The following is a 21,474-nucleotide window of genomic DNA, read 5'->3' as shown; positions in this document are numbered from 1 at the left end:
CTTGCTTTTTGTGGTGATTTCGTGCTTCGTGTGTGTAATGTAATAACCAAAAATGACAATTTCCGTAAAAACACTTCCTCTTTACCTTTGTCAAACAGTACTCATTTAATTCATGACAGTATCCCAGGTCACGCTTACCCCTATACATCATCACATGAGTCACCATTTCCACACTCCGCAGTCATCGACGCCATGCAAGCACACATGGCACATGGGAATAAGGAATTCATTTTCTTCATTTTCTAGTAAGGCTGCCGTTCTTCATTTTCCATGGCGCTTTCCCTGTACCTACATATATGGCCAATTGGCGGTATCGCCCGTCCGCATACGCAGCGTAAACATGCCAAACGGACAAAACACACGTGTGTAACAGACATAACATTTTGCTCAAAAATATGTTTGGGTTGCATGCTAAAAAGCACAAGTTTTCTTTTATTTGATAACAAAAACACCCATTAGCGCTCATTCAGTACCAATCTAGAGACGTTTTGCCCTTCTCGACCCCGCTGACTGTGCGCACAGTTCATAGCTCTCGGAGAGTGTATGGCAGGTCCCGGGCACCACTTAGCTACAGTATCGCCACAACACCATTGAGCCGCACTGAACTACATCGACTGGTCACATCAATAAATGCGCACATCCCCACAACAGGCAGTGTGCAGATTCAGACCACGTCAGCTTTTGGAGCAGCATTCCACCTGTAGACACCCCAACTCACGGCGCCGGTCCGCCACGCGGGGAACATGGCCGCCGCTCGTCCAGCCGGCCGACCGGCCCCAATCAATAGAGCGCCGCCGCCGGCGCCCAAGATAGAGCAGTCGGATACCTGGCCGCGCCGGCCGGCCGGTACCCAGCCGTCCGGTGCCTCCGCTCCGACCGCAGCGCAGCGCAGCACTGGTGGGACTCTCCGGTCACAGGCTGACCCGCAGCCGACACATCAGGCTGGGATAGTGGAGCACAATGGGCACAATGGCCAATAGGGGACGAGACATCCCCAGTTCGAACAGACAGCGTGCCGGGACTGAGGGACCACTGGCCAGAGGCAGATCGGTGGCATATGGTGGCGATCGGTAATGCTACTGAAGGACGGGCTTATTGGAGAACTGAGCTTATTCGCCAAAAGCCTTGTATAATGGGTACATACTCGTATACGGGGATCCGCAATTGCTACTGTGCAGCAATCCTCAGGGAATTGTCTCATCAGCACCTTTACAGGAAAACACAATCAACTGTCAGAACCCACGCACAGAAACCCTCAATTGCTATTGTAGGACCCGCAGTTCCTGTCATTGCACACAGTTGGTGTACATACTGGACAAGACAGACGGGTAGGGTTGGGGTTCCTGTTCAGTAGCAACTGCAGATACCCGCACTTAAATATATTAAATATATTGCTCAAAAATATTGTGTACAAAGTGTACAGACAAAATTGACGGTTGACATGATATGCCTAGTCTACTTAGTACTTATAGTTCAACAGCCCAGTTTCCCTTTATTACTACCGCTGTAAGTTTAATTCAGTTGGAAGTTCGCAATTGCATAATACGACTTCAGATGCTCGTCAAAACTATATTTTGCATATTTTCATTGTTTCAAAAATGTTATCAAAGACCACATGTGTGACGATGCCGCCAAGTGCTGAGGACTGCAGCGGGGAGGGGTAATTTACGGCCCATTGTGGGGACGCTGGTAGCTGGTTTACAGGAAGTCATACCTGTGTGCTGACTGGGGAGCATTACGGCCTTATTGTCCAGGCGGCGGGGTCAATGGACGAACACCGCAGGGCGCCCTAACGGCCTTCCTGCCGCAGCGGAAAGTGATGCATACGGTAGTAGTCGACCGCCTTACGCTAAAGGGCAGCACTGCTAACGATCTGTGTGCACATCCGCAAACAATTTATGGAAACTCAACATGCATGTACGACGTACGTGCACACGGACATGTGACATTCAGCCTGTAATTTCTGTAAGCTGCCTTCCGCCAACCGATTACATTTTTTATCAGTTCAAATGCGACAAACTAAAAACAAATTAAATTACGCTTCCATAGTCAGCAAGCAAAAAAGCAAGCATATCAATTAGTCATACTGAAGCGCCTTAGAACTAAAATCGTGACAATAAGCATTATATTTTTGATACTGGCCCTATGTGATTGATTGATTGATTGATTGATTGATTGATTGACCTTATGCAAGTTCGACTCTATACGTGGTCGAGGTATGTACTTTACAAAAGGCACCTGGCTGCGGCTAGGCGGGCTGTTATCGCCAAGACAAACCAAAGCCACAGTGCGTTTAACTGCTGAGACATCCTTCGAAAAGATTAACAGATTAACAATTTAACGAATAACGATTCACGATCAGTTTTTAATGGACTAACGATTTAAGAATTACTTTCTTGTCATATATTATTACTTTCTTGTCATATATTATTACTTTCTTGTCATTACCAATAGAATTAAAGAACTAGTTGGTCCCTTTTACAATTCATAATGTAAAAAGGTAAAGAAAGATGTTTTGAATAGATCAAAGTGTAAAGCTCGTTGTAAAGAAGCTTTTGATTTTCAGAGAAAAGTTATATGCCTAATCACCAGGCATTATTTCGAAGCCTTCACAAGTTACTTGAAGGGTCGACAGGTCACGTGACTGGTGTGGTGAAGTTTACCCACCTCCGCCAACAGCAAGTGAACGTTTCAAGGATGAAACCGTCGAACAAAGAAGACTGTTACTTCAAAAAGATGTACGGCGAAAGAGAGATAAATAGCTTAAAGGATATCAAGGGACAAAATAATCGGACTAGACTGACTGTAGTTGAATGGGCTAGTGTCCCGCAGTGGTTGGCTCATTCAGTGTAGGTTTTTTCGACAGCCATAATGAGATTGCTCACTGTGGAACGGTGACGAAGACAGCCACCGCCGGACACTTGCGATAGGCGACGCCGTTATCATCCGGCGGGCGTCATGTAGGGTCCGGGGGAAAGTTCCGGCAGTGTCACGCTAGTTTGTGATGCGATTAGATATGTGCAAGTGACTTATACGCTGCAGCTAACGAGACTGATTAGTGCTGTACTTATCGTCCAGTCAGTGGGTCGGCCCGGGTTATGAAGGGTGAAGCTTCGAAAAGCTACAGAAATCCAGCTTCAATCAACCAAGCTGGCCAACTTTTTCTTCTATAACAATTGTCCGGGATCTGGGGCGCAGGCTCTAGCCCCGGTGAAAAAAGTTCGTGAATGGTAGGTGAGTTAACCCGGCAGTTGCTGGGGTGTTTCGCCACCCACCGTTTGCTGGGGGGGGGGGGGCGTTAAACGCCCCCAGCCGATAACTCGAGAACCAATAGGCGCAGCGAAACGCACGAGGCGGCAAACGAAAGAACGCGACGAGACGCTTCAGATGAGTACTTTAAAGTTGAATTTTGAGGTCACAGGTCGGGTCAAGGTCAGATCAAACACCTGAAATCGGGCTTTCAGTAGCATGGACTTCAGGACTTCGCAATGGGCGCCTCTCGTCATAAACTCTGTCAAAACGGTGCACAATCCATCATATAAGGCCTACAAGAGTGTCAGCTCCATGTAGGGCTCAGTCAAGCATAGGTCAGGGTCAAGGTCAGGTCAACCGGGTAGGCAAATATCCCCGAAAATCAAAACTGATATTCGCAGCCTGTGACACATGTTTTATGGGTAATTTGGGGCGTAGAACACGATGGTGACATTCATTTTATCATATGTGTACGTGTTTGGCTTAAAAAGTTCAATTTAAGAAATGCATGTATCATGGTCGTAAAGTAGTCACGAGAAATTGCCAAGATTCAGTTAAGATTTTGGAAACTTTGGAACGATAATCAATAATCGAAGATAGCCATTTGATTGTTCATGGTATTGGCAGTCTAATGGCGTTTACGGCATGTCTGTATGTCTATTCTGTGATTTTATATGATTTTTTGAACATATGCCGTTTTTGGTCGAAAACTCAGAAATCATGACGTCACTAAAACCTCGATGCGCGCCGTTTTTATGCTATGGCCCGGCGAAAAAAGTGGGGGCGTTTAACGCCCCCCCCCCCAGCAACTCGCGGGTTAACTTTGAGTCAGACAGTCGGCTTATTCTTGGGGAGACTTTTCTTTTGGACCTCACTCTTCAACGACAGTGAGCTCATGGGGGGAGGATCGCAATTCACGTCTAGGTCGTATGGGGCAGGTGAACAAGTTTGAAGATTTGGTTTGAAAGAAATGGTAATCTGCTGCATTTACCATTTACTGTTTGGCAAATGTTAGGGATATCTTAACCCGCGCCCCGTAGGGGGGCCGAAACGGCCCCCCCTGTCCTTTTCCGTCCATATCTCCTAAACGGCTGGAGATATCGCCACCAAACTTTCAGGACCCCTCCGGGCATCAATTTTGCACATTGTGACAAAAAAAAATTCCAGAGGCTATGATAGATTGGCCACAAATGACGTCAGAATGACGTCATGTTCTGCCATTTTCGACCGAAAAAAGACCTTCGCGAGAAGAGCTGTCAGGCCTACAGCTTTGAAGATACAGAAAAATGATCAAGACATAAAAGGTGTAAAATTGTAAGGGCTACAAATCTGCTATCTCTGATTTTTGAAATTTTTGAGTTTTGACCCCAAAAAATCAAAAATGCAATTTTTTGGATATATTAGCCAAAAATTTCAAAAAGTTTTTTGAGTTTCAAAAAACCCGGAATATATATGAGAGGACCTACCGTCTTCTATCTACATACCAAATTTCAGATCGATATCTCGTTTTTTGGCCAAGTTATAGCGAAAAAACTGCTCAAAAATGATGACGTCAAATTTTCAAACTCAATTTTTGGCAATTCTAGACCACGTAGAGCAAAACAAAGACCATCATTGGACTCCCCGTGACGAGCTGCATCGAATCAATACCCAGTTTATGCAAAATATCAACTTTGAAATTTAACCTAATATGACCTGACCTTGACCTGACCTTCACCATAACGTGACCTTAGCTGGCCCCAAAGGCTGCCTGACCCACATAATCGCATTTGTCATGTAAAATGGACCATAAAACATGTATCACACGACACTTTCATATTGTGACCCCCCAGTGACCTGACCTCTGTGACCTGACCTGGTATCATTGACCTTAGATAGCGAAGTATGTGTTTGACGAACAATGTACCATCGATGGTTTTCAATATCTTACCAATTTATTCGATTTCACAACACATTTCTTGAAATGCCTGTGAACGGTGAAAATCCGACCTTTGACCTGACCTGTGACGTCATCGGTTTGACCTAGGTCAATGAAATTTGGTCACGAGGTAGTTCCCGGGTAGGGCTATCGAACGCCGTTTGAATTTTGAAAATCGGCCGGTAAATTCCCGAGATCTTAGGGGGGGGCCGAAACGCCCCCCCCCCCCCCTCCTACGGGTGGTAGGGTCCGCCGGTAGCCCTACGGGGCGCGGGTTAAGTAGTTGAGCGAGGAGAGTTTGACATTTCGAGCCGCCTCAGCTTGCACTCAGTGATTCATATCCGCCCCGCCGCGGTCGGGCCGGTCATCCGAAATCCCGGGGATCCCTCTCATATCGGTGACCATCCGGTCGGTCGGCGCGGCGCGGAGGCAGCAGCCCGCGGAGTGACCGCCGACAGCAGCTCGTTGGGACCGCTGACAGCAGGTCGGAGGAACCACGGACAGCAGATCTTGGGGGGGGGGGGCGCAACACTCTGAGGAACCGCTGACAGCGCTTGAAGGGACTGAGGGAAGCGCTCGGGGGGGGGGACAACAGCCCGGAGGGACCGCGGGCAGCAGCCTGGACCCCTCGCTCTCAGAGTCACTGCAGCTAGAGGTCAATATGCATGCGCTGGGTATAACGGAGAGATAAAGTCGCTTAGTCAAAGCGTGGATGAAGCCCCGGTCAGACAGCATATTTCCGAGCCAATTTGGAAGCATGAGATCACGTTGGGTGGTGGAGTCCGGCGGTTGAAAAGTGGAGTCCCACTTTCAGACAGTATAGCGTGGAGTTAGACCCCCGCTCGGACAGCAGAGGCCCGGTCGGACAGTAGAATCCCCGCTCAGACAGTAGAGACCCGGTCGGACAGCAGAGACCCCCGGTCGGACAGTAGAGACCCCCGGTTGGACAGCAGAGACCCCCGGTCGGACAGTAGAGACCCGGTCGGACAGCAGAGATCCCCCCCCCCCCCCGGTCGGACAGCAGAATCCCCACTCGGCCGGCGCGCTGTCGCCGCTCCCATCGATCCAGCTCGGCGCTGCCGGAGCCGGCCTTGGGCGTCGCGCGCCGCCCGTTTCACCTTGTGTCGATCGGCGCCGACTGGAGCATGCGGGCCGGCCGTGCCCCCGGGCCGGGCCGGGCCGGGCCGGGCCGGGCCGGGCCGGGCTGGCGGCCACCTGTAGGTGGGCTGAGGCGGCCGGCCTGGCGGAGCCCTCCTCCACTGTAAGACGGCGCCGTGACGCCCGTGACCCGCTGTGGGTCGGTGGGACGTCCCAGCCGGGCCGGGGACTGCCCAATTTGTCAGACGGGCCCTCTCCAGCGAGCCGCCAGGTCGGGAGACGATAGTCGACAGCTCTAGCACAGCACCACGCGGGATAGCCGCGCTGGGGCGGTTAGCTGGAGCTCAGAGCAGAGCCGACCTGACTGGGCCCTCTGACGCTGACGGCAGCTCCGGCACGGTCCCGGCAGTCCTGGGACCCTCAGATGTCCTACCGTGACCCTTGCGTCACCACTGGGGACCGGGGTTGGCGCTCAGCCGGGCGCTCCCACGCCGGAACCAGCCAGTATCGCTTGGTGCAGTACATATAAGTTATAACAGTGTGTAACTGTGTGGCATCTGACTGCACCGATAGTTTACCAATGTCCAGCAACTGAAAAGCATCGCTCACATTGCTCCTACCACACATTTTACATATCATTTGTTTTCATGATCATCACCCTATAGAAGGATTTTCCTTGCATATGCATTGTTGAAAATGCGCTGGCTTATCTAATGACCCGATCACGAAGATACGAAGTGCAATATGTAACATGGACAATGGCCATGGCAAAAATAATGTTAATGCTAATTTACTGTTGCATTTGTTATTTAACATGACCTTTGCTGAGGCTCCTGCTGGGTCCCATAATGGCCTACACGACAGTTATCCCCTAATTGAGCCAGAACATGGCGACAAAAAAGGCTGGTGCACCACTGCGAGCGTACGGATGCCGCCGGTGTCCGATATCCTAAAGGTTAGCCAATGTCGCGTATCACTAAATAATGACCGCGGATAGCCCGAACTCGCCTGAGGCACGTCCCCTCACTCCGCCTAACGTCGCATATGCCATTAGCCATGTCCTTCGATGAAGTTTTGTAATAGATTGCTTATCCGATTGCTCTTATTAACGGATCATATTTTGTCTGAATTTAAAGCCAATCAGTGAACCCCAGAAGTCAGCTAATTGGCATAGAGCTCAATAGCATTAAAAGTGTGCGTTAAAAAAATGTATTAAAAAGTGCCTGAAAAACTTTGGCATCATCCATTAAGCACTCGGGGTGATGTGGCGTGATACATCAGATCACTCGGACCAGATTGGTACATTTCACCTTTGTACTCATGCATCTACGGCCAACCTACCGTCACAGTTCCAATGGTAGGTAAGTACCTACCATTGGCATTAATTTCACAGAAAAAAAAACATCTCATTGAGTGGGAGATCGTGACAGGTCACCAATGACAGGACATTGGTGAACCGCAAATTAGTTTAATTTTCCTCAGATATGGTCTAATTTAACAGGCTAACGAAATGCAACTATGTACCTAATATGTATGAACAAATTCTTGAAGAACTGCATACTGGATGAAGGCTGCAAATAGCACCAGTAAAACGCCTTTTGGGCGACCAACGGAGCGAGCGAGAGGATGGGCCTTGCACGTGCGAAATTGCGAGGGGGTACCTCCAACTAACTTGTGCACTGCACCCTACTAACCGGTCTTTAGCGATGTGCCAAATTTCAGCGCAATCGGCCTAGCCGTTCTCGAGATCTGGAAGCGGCACACTGCACGTGCGCACGTGCAAGCGGGGTCCAACCTGACTTTTGCACGATACCCTACTAACTGGTCCCTAACCGTGTACCAAATTTGAGCGCAATCGGCCCAGCCGTTCTCGAGATCTGGGAGCGCCCCCTGCACGTGCGCACGTGCTGTAGCACCCCAACCTTAACACATGCAGATGAATTTTCTGATGGAGACCTAACTGTGTACCGAGTTTCAATTCAATCGGCCCAACCGTTGTGCCGTTATTGAGGTTGCAATTTTGGGGGTTCTTAAAAAATGTCCAACTTTACCACGCGCCACGTGCGGTGGTTGGCAAGAACGCATGGTGGCCATCACACCACAGAACTTTTACGTCCAAATGACATTCAGTAAAGAAGACCGCTTGTCAATCGGATGTCCCGTTCCTAAGATATTAGCTTTTAAAGAGCGTCCCCACGGCCGGCCGGCCGCTCATACTCAGGATTTTCCCTTAATTCAGTACCAGTAAAACGCCTATTGGGCGAAGAACGAGCGAGCGAGATAGTGAGCCCTGCACGTGCGGAAGGGCATGAGGGCACTTCCAACGGGCTTGTGCAAAGCACCCTTCTAGCCGGTCGCTAGCGGTGTGCCAAATTTGAACGCAATCGGCCCAGCCGTTCCTGAGATCTGGAAGCGGCATTCTGCACGTGCGCACGTGCAAACGGGGTCCAAACTGACTTTTGCACGGCACCCTACTAACTGGTCCCCAACCGTGTACCAAATTTGAGCGCAATCGGCCCAGCCGTTCTCGAGATCTGGGAGCGCCCCCTGCACGTGCGCACGTGCAGTAGCACCCCAACCTTAACACATGCAGATGAATTATCTGATGGAGACCAAACTGTGTACCGAGTTTCAATTCAATCGGCCCAACCGTTGTGCCGTTATTGAGGTTGCAATTTTGGGGGTTCTTAAAAAATGTCCAACTTTACCACGCGCCACGTGCGGTGGTTGGCAAGAACGCATGGTGGCCATCACACCACAGAACTTTTACGTCCAAGTGACATTCAGTAAAGAAGACCGCTTGTCAATCGGATGTCCCGTTCCTAAGATATTAGCTTTTGAAGAGCGTCCCCACGGCCGGCCGGCCGCTCATACTCAGGATTTTCCCTTAATTCAGTATGAACTCGCTCGCTCGCTGCGCTCGCTCGCTCGTAATGAGACTCCGCTCGCTTCGCTCGCTCCGTAACTATTGACATTAATGGGTGCCGATGAAATGGTGGTATTTCGTGAGCCACCGCCACCATTACTGCCATCCAAATCTGTCTCAAATCTAACAGGCAAATACACACAGAGTCGATCGAAACATATCCGAAACGTATGTTCTATCGAATCTGTCCGTAATGTGTGAAGTATGCACGAAATATATATGGTTGAAGTTAAAATGAAATAACTAGTTCTACTTTTAACAGAACCGGAATCCTCCTTTCCCTCTTTTCCTTCCTCCCCCTCTCTACCTCCCTCCCTCCCTCTCTCTCTCTCTCTCTCTCTCTCTCTCTCTCTCTCTTTCTCCCTCCCTCCCTCCCTCCCTCTCTTCCTCTCTCCCTCCCTCCCTCCCTCCCTCTACCTCTCTAGTCTCTACCCCTCTTCCTGTGCCGCCGTCGATTGTTGAACACCGATCAGCAGCATCGGCCGGGCGCGGGCTGCTGCTATTCTTACACTGGCTCTCAGTCAGTCCGATCCATCGCCGCCCGCCAGACTGTCGTTCCGATATCCGGTCGAGCCCCCCCCCCCCCTCCAGTCCCCCCTCTGACGTCAGAGCGGTCCATACCGAGAGTGCGGCGTTCAATGGCCCTGCCGATGGCTACTGAAGAGCCATCAGCAGGAGCAGCTGAATACCAAGTGGCATTCGTGCGCCATTTGGGTTGTGTCGTGCCGGAGTTATGTTCCATAAGGTAGGCAATACGCCCAGCTATACCTGACTCAAGATAGTGGAGAAGAAATATTAAAAAACTTAGAAAGAAGTCAAAGCCTGCCAGCAGGCAGAAGCTTACATGATACATATTTTTTACTATATATATTGAGACGGGTTACACAGCACATTGGGTGGACGCGTTTCGTCTAAATGACTTTTTCGACACCCTCTCGGAAATTAAAACAATACAAACATACAAGAATAAAACTAGCACAGCAGTCTCACACTCTGTTGAAATACAGCATGCTAAGAATGCGCATTACTACAAATGATAACCTTCGATAAAAACTATTTGTCGGTACACAGCTACTGTTACATAATCATCGACGAGAATAAAAATAGCACACTTATAACGACTCGAACGGTAAGTTTTTTTTTTAAGTCAAGTTTTTAATGCTGAACACTGCTGCTGATTTTGCCCACTTAATAAACCCTACCCTGGTATTGATCGTATCGTTCGTTGTAATAAATGCCGCTTCGGTCGCTCTCCGACATCCCTTGTTCCCACAATTCGCTAACACTTTCGCCCGTCCCAATTTGGCAAATGACTAGTGGAATGTGCGTGAACAACAAAGGCACTGTGGTCGGCGTCGTTTCGTATGTCTCGCTTGTGCTCTTTTAATCGTGTTTGGATTCCCCTACCAGTTTCTCCAATATAAGATTTGTCGCAGTTACCACACGGTACCTGATAAACTACGCTGAGTTCTCTATTTCTAGAAGTTTTCTTTTGAGTTAACTCACCTATCTTCTTTCCAGTGGTCAGTGCCACCTTGAAGCCTATATATATTTTTTACACTCATCCCCTCCCATGTCTTTCGTCGACAACTAAGCCAATCCAAAAATGGATAAACCACGCCTATGTATGGGTGTTCACTACTCGATCATGCGAAGCCATCCAGCCAGCAGAGCGGAACAGGTAAACGTTGTCCGATTACTGGCGGTCCGGAGTACCAGCGGTCCGATGTGTTGTGACCGCGCTGTGTTCTGTTCACAGACGGCGTGTTCGGCCGGTGCGTCGACCACCGCTCACAGGACGAGGAGCTCAGAAGGTGAGCGCCCCCCCCCCCCCCGTCACACCATGACGGCCGAGAAATACCACACACATCTCTCGTCCATGGCTGAGCAGAGCACTCGCCCCGTACACGTGGTCTGTGCGATTAGCAGGCGAGGACGGGCAGGGATGCCTGTGTATGTACATACGGCCACCACCGGCACAGGTCGAGGAGAGGGTTATAGTGAACATGCTGACCATGTTGATCTTAAGAGTTGGGGTAGCTGGAAAAGTACCAGCTAATGCATTATGCAATCATCAAAGGATGTATTGACATTGAGTAATGATTTTATGCCCCGTATTAATGCGTTGTACTAGTAAACATTCTAATTTTGACCAAACGAGAATAACTCGAAGGATACGTCATCAGTCGCTCGGAAATCATGACACTTAGACGCGCAATATGGTTCAAGTCTAAGAATAAGTTACCGTTAGCCATTGACTGGACTCTCCATCCAGTCTGACAACAAACGGTAAAGTTTGAGGTCATACGAAATCCGCAAACTTTGGCGCTCTGGGTGTAACTTTGTATACTTTCGAGGTCCCATGTGGGACCCCAATGCGAACATTTGGGACCCCAATTGTCATTTTGGGACCCCAATAGTGGAGGCCCCCGAGACGCACCAGCTACTTTGCAAACGGAGGTCCGATGTTCATATAAAAGGTTCTCTGTTTAAATAGGAGGCCCCTTGGACAAATCGGAGGCCCTGTTGGACAAATAGGAGGCCCCCTGAACAAGTAGGAGGCCCCCTGAACAAGTAGGAGGCCCCCTGAACAAGTAGGAGGCCCCCTGAACAAGTAGGAGGCCCCCCGGAAAACAGGAGGCCCCCTGGAGAAATAGGAGGCTCTCTGGACAAGCAGGAGGCCTCCTGGACAAATAGGAGGCCCTAGACAAATAAGAGGCCCCATGGACAAATAGGAGGCCCTCTGTACAAAAAAGAAGCCCCCTGAACAAATAGGAGGCCCCATGGACAAGTAGGAGGCCCTCTGTACAAATAGGAGGCCCCCTGCAAAAATAGTAGGCCCCCTGGACAAATAGGAGGTCCTAGACCTAGACAAACAGGAGGCCCCCTGGACAAATAGGAGGCCCCATGGACAAGTAGGAGGCCCTCTGTACAAATAGGAGGCCCCCTGCAAAAATAGGAGGCCCCCTGGACAAATAGAAGGTCCTAGACCTAGACAAACAGGAGGCCCCTTTCACAAAAGGAGGCCCCCTGGACAAATAGGAGGCCGCTTGGAAAATAGGAGGCTACTTTAACCCTATTAGTGGCAGGCTCCTGGCTACCCCATATTAGTGGCAGGGGGGGGGAGGCTGTTTACGACCCCCCTTGATATCTCGAGATCTAACCGGCCGATTTTCAAAATTCAAACGGCATTCGATTTGGCTCAACGAGATCTACATTTCTAACAAAAAAAAAAATTAAAAAATGTCAATAGGGGGGTAGAGGGGGGTAAAAACGGGCAAATTGCAGATACATTTTAGACTGTTTATCACGGCCAGGTTTCTGAACCAATCTTAACGCAACTTTTACCGATCGATAGAGAATGAACCAGGAATTCACATGGATCCTAAAAATATGCATTTTCAAAAATCATAGGCGGATACAGATCATTGAGATTGGGGGTACACAAAAAGTATAGTAAATAAGGTTTTTGTTGGTACTGTTTCTAAAAAGGGTGGCAATGGTCTTGTTATGTTACAATTTTCTTATGAGAACGACTAAAATTGTATTGGTCATGCATAGGCGGTGTCAGGGCACCTATGTTGGGAGGTAAAAAATAACCCCCCTTTTTGGACGCCTGGATCCGCCTATTATAGCAAAAACGTGTCAAAAGAGGATGCACAATAACTTTGTATATGTTATCACATGATACCTTTCATTCACTGTTCGTAAAACTGGTGCAGCATCGTGATCTTCGCCCAAATGACTCGCTTCACGAATAGGACCCCCCAATTCCCAGTGCTCTGGAGCCGCCCCTGGTAAAGTTATGAACTTGAAATTTTCAGGGAATGTGCCCAATTTAGTTTTAGGAAAAGTCAGAAAATTTCAGCATCGTAGCTTCAGCGGTTTCGGAGATATTCCCGAAAAACCTGAGGGGTGGATAAAATCAACCCCCCTGCCACTAATAGGGTTAACCAATAGGAGGCCCCCTGGACAAATAGGAGGCCCCCTGAACACGTAGGAGGCACGCTGGACAAATAGGAGGCCTCTTGGGCAAAGAGGTCCCCTAGAAAAATAACAGGTCCCTTGGACAAATAGGAGGCCCCCTGGACAAATAGGGGACCTCTTGAACAAATAGGAGGCTCCATGGACAAGCAGGAGCTAGAGGCCCTCTGTACGAATAGGAGGCCCCCTGGACAAATAGAAGGCTCCCTTAACAAAAAGGAGTCCCTTCAAAAAAGGAGGCCCCGGGACAAGTAGGAGACCCTTGGACAAATAGGAGGCCCCTGCACAAATATGAGACCCCTAGTCGAATAAAAGACCCCTGGATAAATAGGAGGCCCCTGAACACGTAGGAGGCCCCCTAGATAAAGAGGAAGCCCCCTGGAAAATAGAAGCCCCCTGGATAAATAGGGGACCTTCTGGAGAAACAGGAGGCCTCCTGGATAAATAGGAGGCCCCATAGACGAATAGGAGGCCGCTTGGACAAATAGGAGGCGCCGTTAACCAATAGGAGGCCCCCTAGACAAACAGGAGGCCCTCTGTAACAGTAGGAGGCTCTTTGTACGTACAAGAGACCGGCGTTCGACCTGTAGAAGCTTAGCTGTATGTACACTAGGAGGCTCTCTGTGCAAGTAGTCGAAGTAGGAGGCTCTCTGTACTGTACCTAAAATTACAAATAAGAGGCCCCCTGGGCAACTTAGATGCAACACAAATCGGAGGTCACCTATAAAGAAGCGGGACTCTGTTGGAATACCTGATTTAATAAATTATTTTCCTGATATTCAAATTAATTAGGTAATCCTCGCCCGCACATGGGGGGGGGCAGTGGTTGCCACCCCCCGCCCTAGGTAGTTTTTTTTCTGCTCTGCACTAAACATTTTGATTGCTAGAAGTTGGATGTTTCGTATAGCTGCTGCTCTATCCTTTTTTAGCGTCCACTGAAAATTTCAAGTTTCTGTGGTTTTAGGTTTCGGAGATATGACCTTATTCTTCAGGTAATGTCATAACCCAAATGACAAATACCCAATATCTTGCGTTGGCGTTGGGTCTTGTGAGCTTTTGACACCTTGATTTCGGCCTTTTTTGTCAGTCTTACCTCCCACCTATCATGGAACATGTTGTTCAATGATGTAGAGATGCCATGGTCAGGGTCAAGGTCAACCTAGGTCGTCTAAAAATATTGCGTTTTAGGCAAGCTGAATTTACTTTCGTGAAGTTTCTTTTGCCGTATTTTTGGTAAAAGCTTCTCAGTTCATGATCTCATGTAATATGGACACATTCACAATCGGTGCACACATCAGTATACACACAGACACACAGACATACAAACACATGTCATTGACCTTGAGCTAACTTGACCTGAAATGACCACAGCCAGCAAAAACCTAGTCGGATAGTGTGACAAAGAGGTTCTAGCTGGCTTGGCACCACAATACGGCAGCGTCATCGGTATATGATGAGCAGCGCACGTGATATTCCAACGGGCAACGGTGACCCCAAACAGCAACATTCTTTAGTTTGACCTGACCTGGAAGGTCAATGACTGACCTGATGAGGTAAAATTGGTATCATTGGATTCGTCTCTTCCCAAATAATCTGTTGCTCTTGACCGCAAGGCTTAAAATCTTGTAAGAAAAAATTGTGGTGATGTCGAATAAGATACCTACACAAGCAGCGGGCCAACCCATCATATACCGATGACGCTGCCGTATTGGTGCCAAGCCAGCTAGAACAGCTCTTTGTCACACTATCCGACTAATTTGCTGGCTGTGGTCATTTCACGTCAAGTTAGGTCAAGGTCAATGATATGTGTTTGTATGTCTGTGTATGTCTGTGTATGTACTGATGTGTGCACAGATCGGTTTGTGTGTCCCTATTACACTTGATCATGAACTGAGAAGCTTTTACTAAACATACAGTCAAAGAAACTTCACGAAAAGTAAATTCAGCTTGCCTAAAGCGCAATAATTTTAGATGACCTAGGTTGACTTTGACCCTGACCCTGACATCTGTACATCGCAGAACAACATGTTCAATGATAGGTGGGAGGTAAGACTGGCAAAAAAAGCCGAAATCAGCGTGTCAAAAGCTCACAAGACCCATAGCCATCGCAAGATATTGGGTATTCGTCATTTAGGACATGACATGACCTGAAGAACAAGGTCATATCTCCAAACCCAAAAGCCACAGAAACTTGAAATTTTCAATGGACGCTGAGAAAAGATAGAAAAGCAGCTATACAAAAAAATCAGGTTTCTAGCTTTAAAAATGTTAAGTGTAGAGCAGAAAAACTAACTTGGGGGTGGCGACCCTCCCCCCAGGTGCGGGCGAAGGTTAACCCTCACACTTTCTGGGGTCGGCTTACGGCTAGATTCCTTGCGCAATGCTGTGCCGTTAATTTTTTTTCTATAACAAAAGCATTGTGTCAAAAGTGAAAAAGCCAGAAATTTTCGTCGATTTCGGATGCCGCGGGGGATATTTACATACAATGTCACCCTGCTGGCCTGGATCCACCAGTAGGGTCAGGTGACCTACCATTTCTTTATCAATATTCAAAAAAAAAAAAAAAATCATGGCATCAGAGCTGTGACGAAAAATAAGTGGCCTAAATCCGATGAGAAAACTGGATTTGGGGGTACCCCAGGTTTGGTTTCTGAGCCTCTGGTCCCCCTATGAAAATTTCTTAGAGGAGGCCCTGGCGTGGTTCGTAAATTACCGCTTCCGCAATTGGAGGCCCCTAATTGCTTGGAGGCCCCCACTAAATGGAGGCCCCCTTGGACGTTTGGGACCCCAATGGTGATGTCAAAGTTTCACCCATGTCTGTTGCCATACACACTGTGCGGCGATTTCCGTCGATGATGAGTTCAACTGGGCCATGATTTCCGAGTGAATGACTTTGAGCTATTCTTGGTTTAGTAAAACAAGAATAACTACGTATCCCGTAGTGGCACGATGGCTGTGCCTTGCAGCAAATTGAGCCGTCCGCACTCCCGTTGGTTGATTGCCGTCGCCCGGCTCGCCAGGTCCGGTACCGTAGGGAGCACGGCGCAGAATATAGACGCAATCAATCACTGAAATGTGTAATACTCTTGCCGGGCGGCAATATCGCTGATATTTCACTGAGCTCCATCTATCACCAGGTTCGCCGTCACTTTAAAGTAAATCACATTAAATCAAGCTTAGCAGGCATCCAGCACCGAGTTTCGCGATAAATTTGGAAGACTTGGTCCAAAAATATACCGCTCGGGTGCGATGGTGGCTGCTCTCGGTGTCAGACAGTTGCCCAGACTTCGAAACATAAGAGGGTAAATAATTGATAAATGCGTAGGGTGAAGTCGTATAAGAGTGCGCACTTAGTGGATTTTTTGCTCTCATTTGTTAAATATTTGAAAGAAAGAAATCGCAAATATGGAATATTAAAGTTCATTTAATTCGCCATCTACCCATGAGGCAACGATCCTTCAGCGTAAATGGAAGTGGTCTAAAACTGACGTTTTCTGAACCGCTGCTGTTGCGTACTCTTACCACATGGGGTGGGCAAGAGTACGCACACCATGCGGGTGGAGTACGCAAACATATAGGTAAACACACACCTATAGGCAGCTTTTACTGTCCAAATGCTTAACATCAAACTCAGAAGACATTTAATTTAATTCTAGTATCAAAAAAGAAAAAACATAAAATAAATCTTGCATATCTATAAATCAAGAAATGATCAAGTCATGTGACTCTAAAAATGTACCTACAATCAAAAGGGAGAATAAATCGTGTTTAGAAGAATTTCGGGTACGCATCTGCCTCACAGTGCTCCATTGATGATATACCTACAAAACAAACGTCATTGAGCGATATATCAATAATTTGATATTTCTGTATATTCGATATAATGTATAATTCTGCGTACTCTTACCCTCATGAACAGTGCGTACTCTTACCCTACCTGCAATTCGCGCACAAAACAACCCCGAAACATTGTGTAAAGCTTCACAAAAAAAAAATTGCACTGCACGGTATTTCACCAGGAAAACTCACAAGTTTCCCTCAACTATCACGAAAATGTACCTTATAGTCAAAATTGATGTGAAAATGATCAATAACATGCCAAAAATTGTATTTACCTTATCTCAACTGCCAAGTATCAAAATTATTGTACCATACCATAATAATATCATAACGCTCCAAAATAATATTCGTCGCCTTAAACTCAACAGCGTCGCCGCACAACGTCCACGTTCCGTTGGTGACAAACACGTACTGGCGGCTTCATGTCACTTCATGAACTCGACAAACCCGCGTTGCTAGGCAACCGAAACAGCTGATGCGTACTCTTATCGCCCGCGTCCTCTTACCCGCCCTTACCCTAAGCCACATATGCAGCTGTAAAACCTACATATAGTGGGTAGCCTGGTTTCCCGGAACCTGCTACCTACTTGCCTTGTTCTTGACTGGCCTTTAGCGATATCTACATAAAAATTATCCGGCGATCTGAGCCCTCTGACCGACATCTGACCTCTTTGCCCGTGACCTGACCAGTGCCCGGTCTGACCTGCCCCCGACCCCGTCTGGTCACCGTGCAGATTGGAGCTCTCGCCGGACGAGCTGTCGGAGCTGCCGGCGGTGCTGGAGCGGCTGGTGAGCCAGGGCCACCGCTGGTCACACATCTACACCCAGTGTGTGCTGCAGTCGCGGCTGGCCGAGCTGCAGACCGGGTGAGTCGCCGCCCGGCGCGGGCCGGACCATCCTAACCGCGGTGACCCGCGCCGCCCGCTGCACAGCGCGCTGTGCCTGCACCTGCCCTGACCCAGTGCCGGGGCGAACAGAGTGCCCGCTCCCGCAGGGTCGGCCGCTGCTGGGCCGATGACCATCAGCGGCCGGTGACCCACGGCGAGGCCACTGACTCCCACTGCGTGCGACCACTCCACCCGTCACTGTCCGAGCCCTGAGCCGACCTCCCAACATCCGGGGCAGCCGCTTCATCACACCACTCTGGCCGCTTCATGACACCACTCTGTACGATTGGCTGCTTTTGTCTCTGTTTCTTCTGTCTCAGTCTCTGTCTATTTCTTTATCCTTGTCTCTATCTCTGTCTCTGTCTCTGTCTGTCTAGTTATGTCGCCATATCTGTCTTTGTCTCTGTCTCTGTCTCTGACATGTCTCTGGGATGGGTCCTAGTGTATCCCTCTCCTCCCCAGGGAGATTAATGTGTTCTTCCCGCGTCCTCAAGAATCGTTCCAGAATATGTTCGTCCTGTCCTCTGGGAGCGGCCCTGAGTGTGTCCCTCCCCAGTCCCCGGTGGCCGGCCCTGAATATGTGTCCCACCGGCACCACAGGGACCCGTCCTGAGTAGGTATGTCCCTCTGCTCCCCAGGGAGCCGTCTGACGCGTCGGCCTGTGAGCTGGTCAACGAGCGGCGTCTGCCGGGTCTGCCGCCCGGCTCTCGGGCAGTACCGGCGCTGCCCGACCTGCCGGACCTGGTGGGGCCGCAGCAAGAGCTCGGGCTGACCGCCGACCGCCGAGACCTCGAGCCGCCGTCCCAGGTCAGCCGGCCAGTCACCCCGGTCACCGGCACCGGCCGCCACACACGGACACGGAGATTAACCCGCGCCCCACTGGGGTCTGCGTTTAACACGCCCTACTGGGGGGGGGGGGGGCTATTCATAGCCCCCCCTCCTAACTCCGAAACTACTGGACCGATCGTCAAAATTCAAACGGCGTCTGATAGCCCCGGAAAAACTGTCGAGCGAAACCTAATTTCATTGACCTCGAGGTCACCGATGACGTCACAGGTTAGGTCAAAGTAAAAACTATTAGCATTTTGGCTTGTTCACGTTTTGGGCTCTGGCCGCCGTCTTACAAGTCAGATCAGGCTCATTTTTGGTTCACACACTCGTGAACAGATGCTCTAGATACCCTGAAGGTATCAAACTTGTACTTTGATTTTCAGGTCAAGGTCAGGTCATCACAGGTCACGAAAATATTATATCATGCGTCGGTCACGTGACACATGTTTTATGGTCCATTTAGGCCAAAGATTTCGAATTTGATGTCGTCTGTGTCATTCGAGGTCATTTTGAGTCGAATTTAGCTTAGGTCAGGTCACTTTCAGGTCAAAAAAGGTCAAATTTTGAAGTTATAATTTTTCAACAGAAAAGGTGTCTATTGGATGCAGCTTGAACTCAGGAACACGATGGTGCTATTTATATTGGCGTACGATGTCAAATACGTGGTGAAAAATTGATTTGAAAAATAAATAATTGTGAATTTTTGCAATAATTCGAATAACTTGGCCATTTTTGAAGATATTTAGCTAAAATTTGCTAGAGTTAGTCATAATAACGCGTTCTGTCACATATATTCCGTTTTTTTTTCGAAAAGTCAAAAACGTTTTGAAAAAAAATGTAAAAATGTAAATTTTAAATTTTATTATAATTTTTTCCGAAATTTTCAAAATTTTGAAAATCCGAGATAGCAGTTTGATAGCGCAGTCTATTCTGAGTCCTCTCATGTAAAAAATTGGATCTAACTTAAAAACTGAGCCCTTGGGAGCGATTGCCGTGGTTCAATGTTTTGCGTCGAAATCGGCCGAACATGACGTCACTCTGACGTCATTTCCGGCAGACCTATGGTAGCTAAGAAGTTCAAATTTTGACACAAGGTGTCAAATTGATGTAGCCGAAGGTACTGAAAGTTTGGCGTCGATACGTCAAGCGATTTGGAAGTTATTGCAGAAAAACGGGATGGGGGCTATAAATAGCCCCCCCAGTGGGGTGCGGGTTAATTAGCAGGGGACACGGACGACTTATGCTGGTAGTTGACGGTGGGCCGCCGTAAATACGCAGACACATGTTACAAGCGTATTGATGAGAATCATCATTTGTCGGGCTAATATTGTGTGCCTTGCAGCCATTAGGTACCATTGATTTATTGATGCGCATGAATAGGAAATAGGTGGAGGCGATGACTGCATCCAACGCATGATGATTTTCTATCATGGACGGCGGAAAATGGGAACAATAGTGACGAGCTTATAAGGTTACGTGCAAACATATCAGGCACATAGCAAGCATACATGCCATTGCACACCGCACAGGTTCCTCTGTCTGGGAGTGGGAGAGCTCCTGTGTTTCACTGAAAGCAATATTACCACCCGCTGTTGGGTGGCGCCGGATGGTCGAGCCATCGATTCCCTACGATAGGCGCAGGTGACTGATAACTGCAGAGGTAGCGGAGCGCGGCCCGTCGCTCCCCGCACGGCCCCGACCGTCTCCCCGTGGCGCCGCGGCCCGGGACAGGGCCCACAGCGTCCGACGGCCCAACTGGCCGGATCCTAATCCTCCATCACCGCCTCCTCAGAGCGCTATAAAACCGGGCCGGAGCCGACCATATGGCGTCCGCCGCCCACCGCCGCCCTCAGGTCGATACGGTGTCAGAGGAGCGACTCGCTCTGCCCACGTCCCAGCTGAAATGTCAGCCGATGGTCGGACGGGCGCGGCGGCGGCTCGGGTGCTCCTCCGAGCGCCGATCCATACCGCGGCCGGTGGGGGGACACCAGAACACCGCAGTCCGTGTACTGACGGCGGAGAACACTGCGATGGGTGACGGCGCGGCGGGGAGCAGATACGGTGGCAGGATCCAGTCCAAGAGTTCTTAACCCTAGAACGCCTGGGGGGGGGTTGTATCAACCCCCCCCCCTGAGGTTTTTTCGAAGTGCACGCTAAACGGCTTGTCGTAGCGGGCTGAAATTTTCAATACCCTCTAGGGCAACCTTTGCACATCTTTTGCCGAAAAAAAAATTGATCGGGTCATGTCAGGTCACGGAGTTATGACGTCATAAGAGGTACAGCCTCCGGCCGGATTTTCACAAACTGAGTGCCAACGCCCGAGGTTTCCTGCCGGTGGTACGGACATCGGTTGATGGATCGTGATGAAACTTCCCATGCATGTTGGGGCAAGTATTGGCTATCATATGGTATAAGAAATTTGACCGGGTCAGGTCAGGTCACGGAGCTATGACGTCACAAGAGGAACAGCGTCCGGTACTATTTTTGAAAAGCGCCCGAACCACTATTTTTCTAATTCTTGTCACCTCAATGGGAATATGCAGCAATATTAGCTTCTATAGGGAGCAAATGGACCTCCCAAATCCAAAAATACAATCAGATTTCAAAAATTTAAATTTTGATTTTTCGAATTTTTGCCGCCGACTGTGACCTTGCCGACTTCCGGCGCTCCCAACGCGCCATTTTTAGAGCTAGGGAAACGAAATACATACCAAACGATAGAGAATTGATCAAGGAAC

General features: G+C 48.9%; 1 protein-coding gene across 1 annotated transcript in view; it reads left to right on the top strand.

Moving 5' to 3' along the window:
- Window positions 1–21,474, top strand: part of LOC122385704 (receptor-type tyrosine-protein phosphatase N2-like) — a 66,379-nt gene that overhangs the window by 11,026 nt on the left and 33,879 nt on the right. Inside the window, exons 3-5 of the mRNA XM_043374152.1 lie at window positions 10,954–11,008; window positions 17,753–17,884; window positions 18,544–18,712. Coding sequence (XP_043230087.1) covers window positions 10,954–11,008; window positions 17,753–17,884; window positions 18,544–18,712 — 356 coding nt within the window. The remainder of the gene's footprint in view (window positions 1–10,953; window positions 11,009–17,752; window positions 17,885–18,543; window positions 18,713–21,474) is intronic.

Source organism: Amphibalanus amphitrite, unplaced genomic scaffold (assembly GCF_019059575.1).
Source record: "Amphibalanus amphitrite isolate SeventyFive unplaced genomic scaffold, NRLGWU_Aamphi_draft 000228F_arrow, whole genome shotgun sequence".
Classification (NCBI taxonomy): Eukaryota; Metazoa; Arthropoda; class Thecostraca; order Balanomorpha; family Balanidae; genus Amphibalanus; species Amphibalanus amphitrite.
Note: the sequence above shows the minus strand (reverse complement) of the source record. Positions and strands in the feature narration are given on the sequence as shown.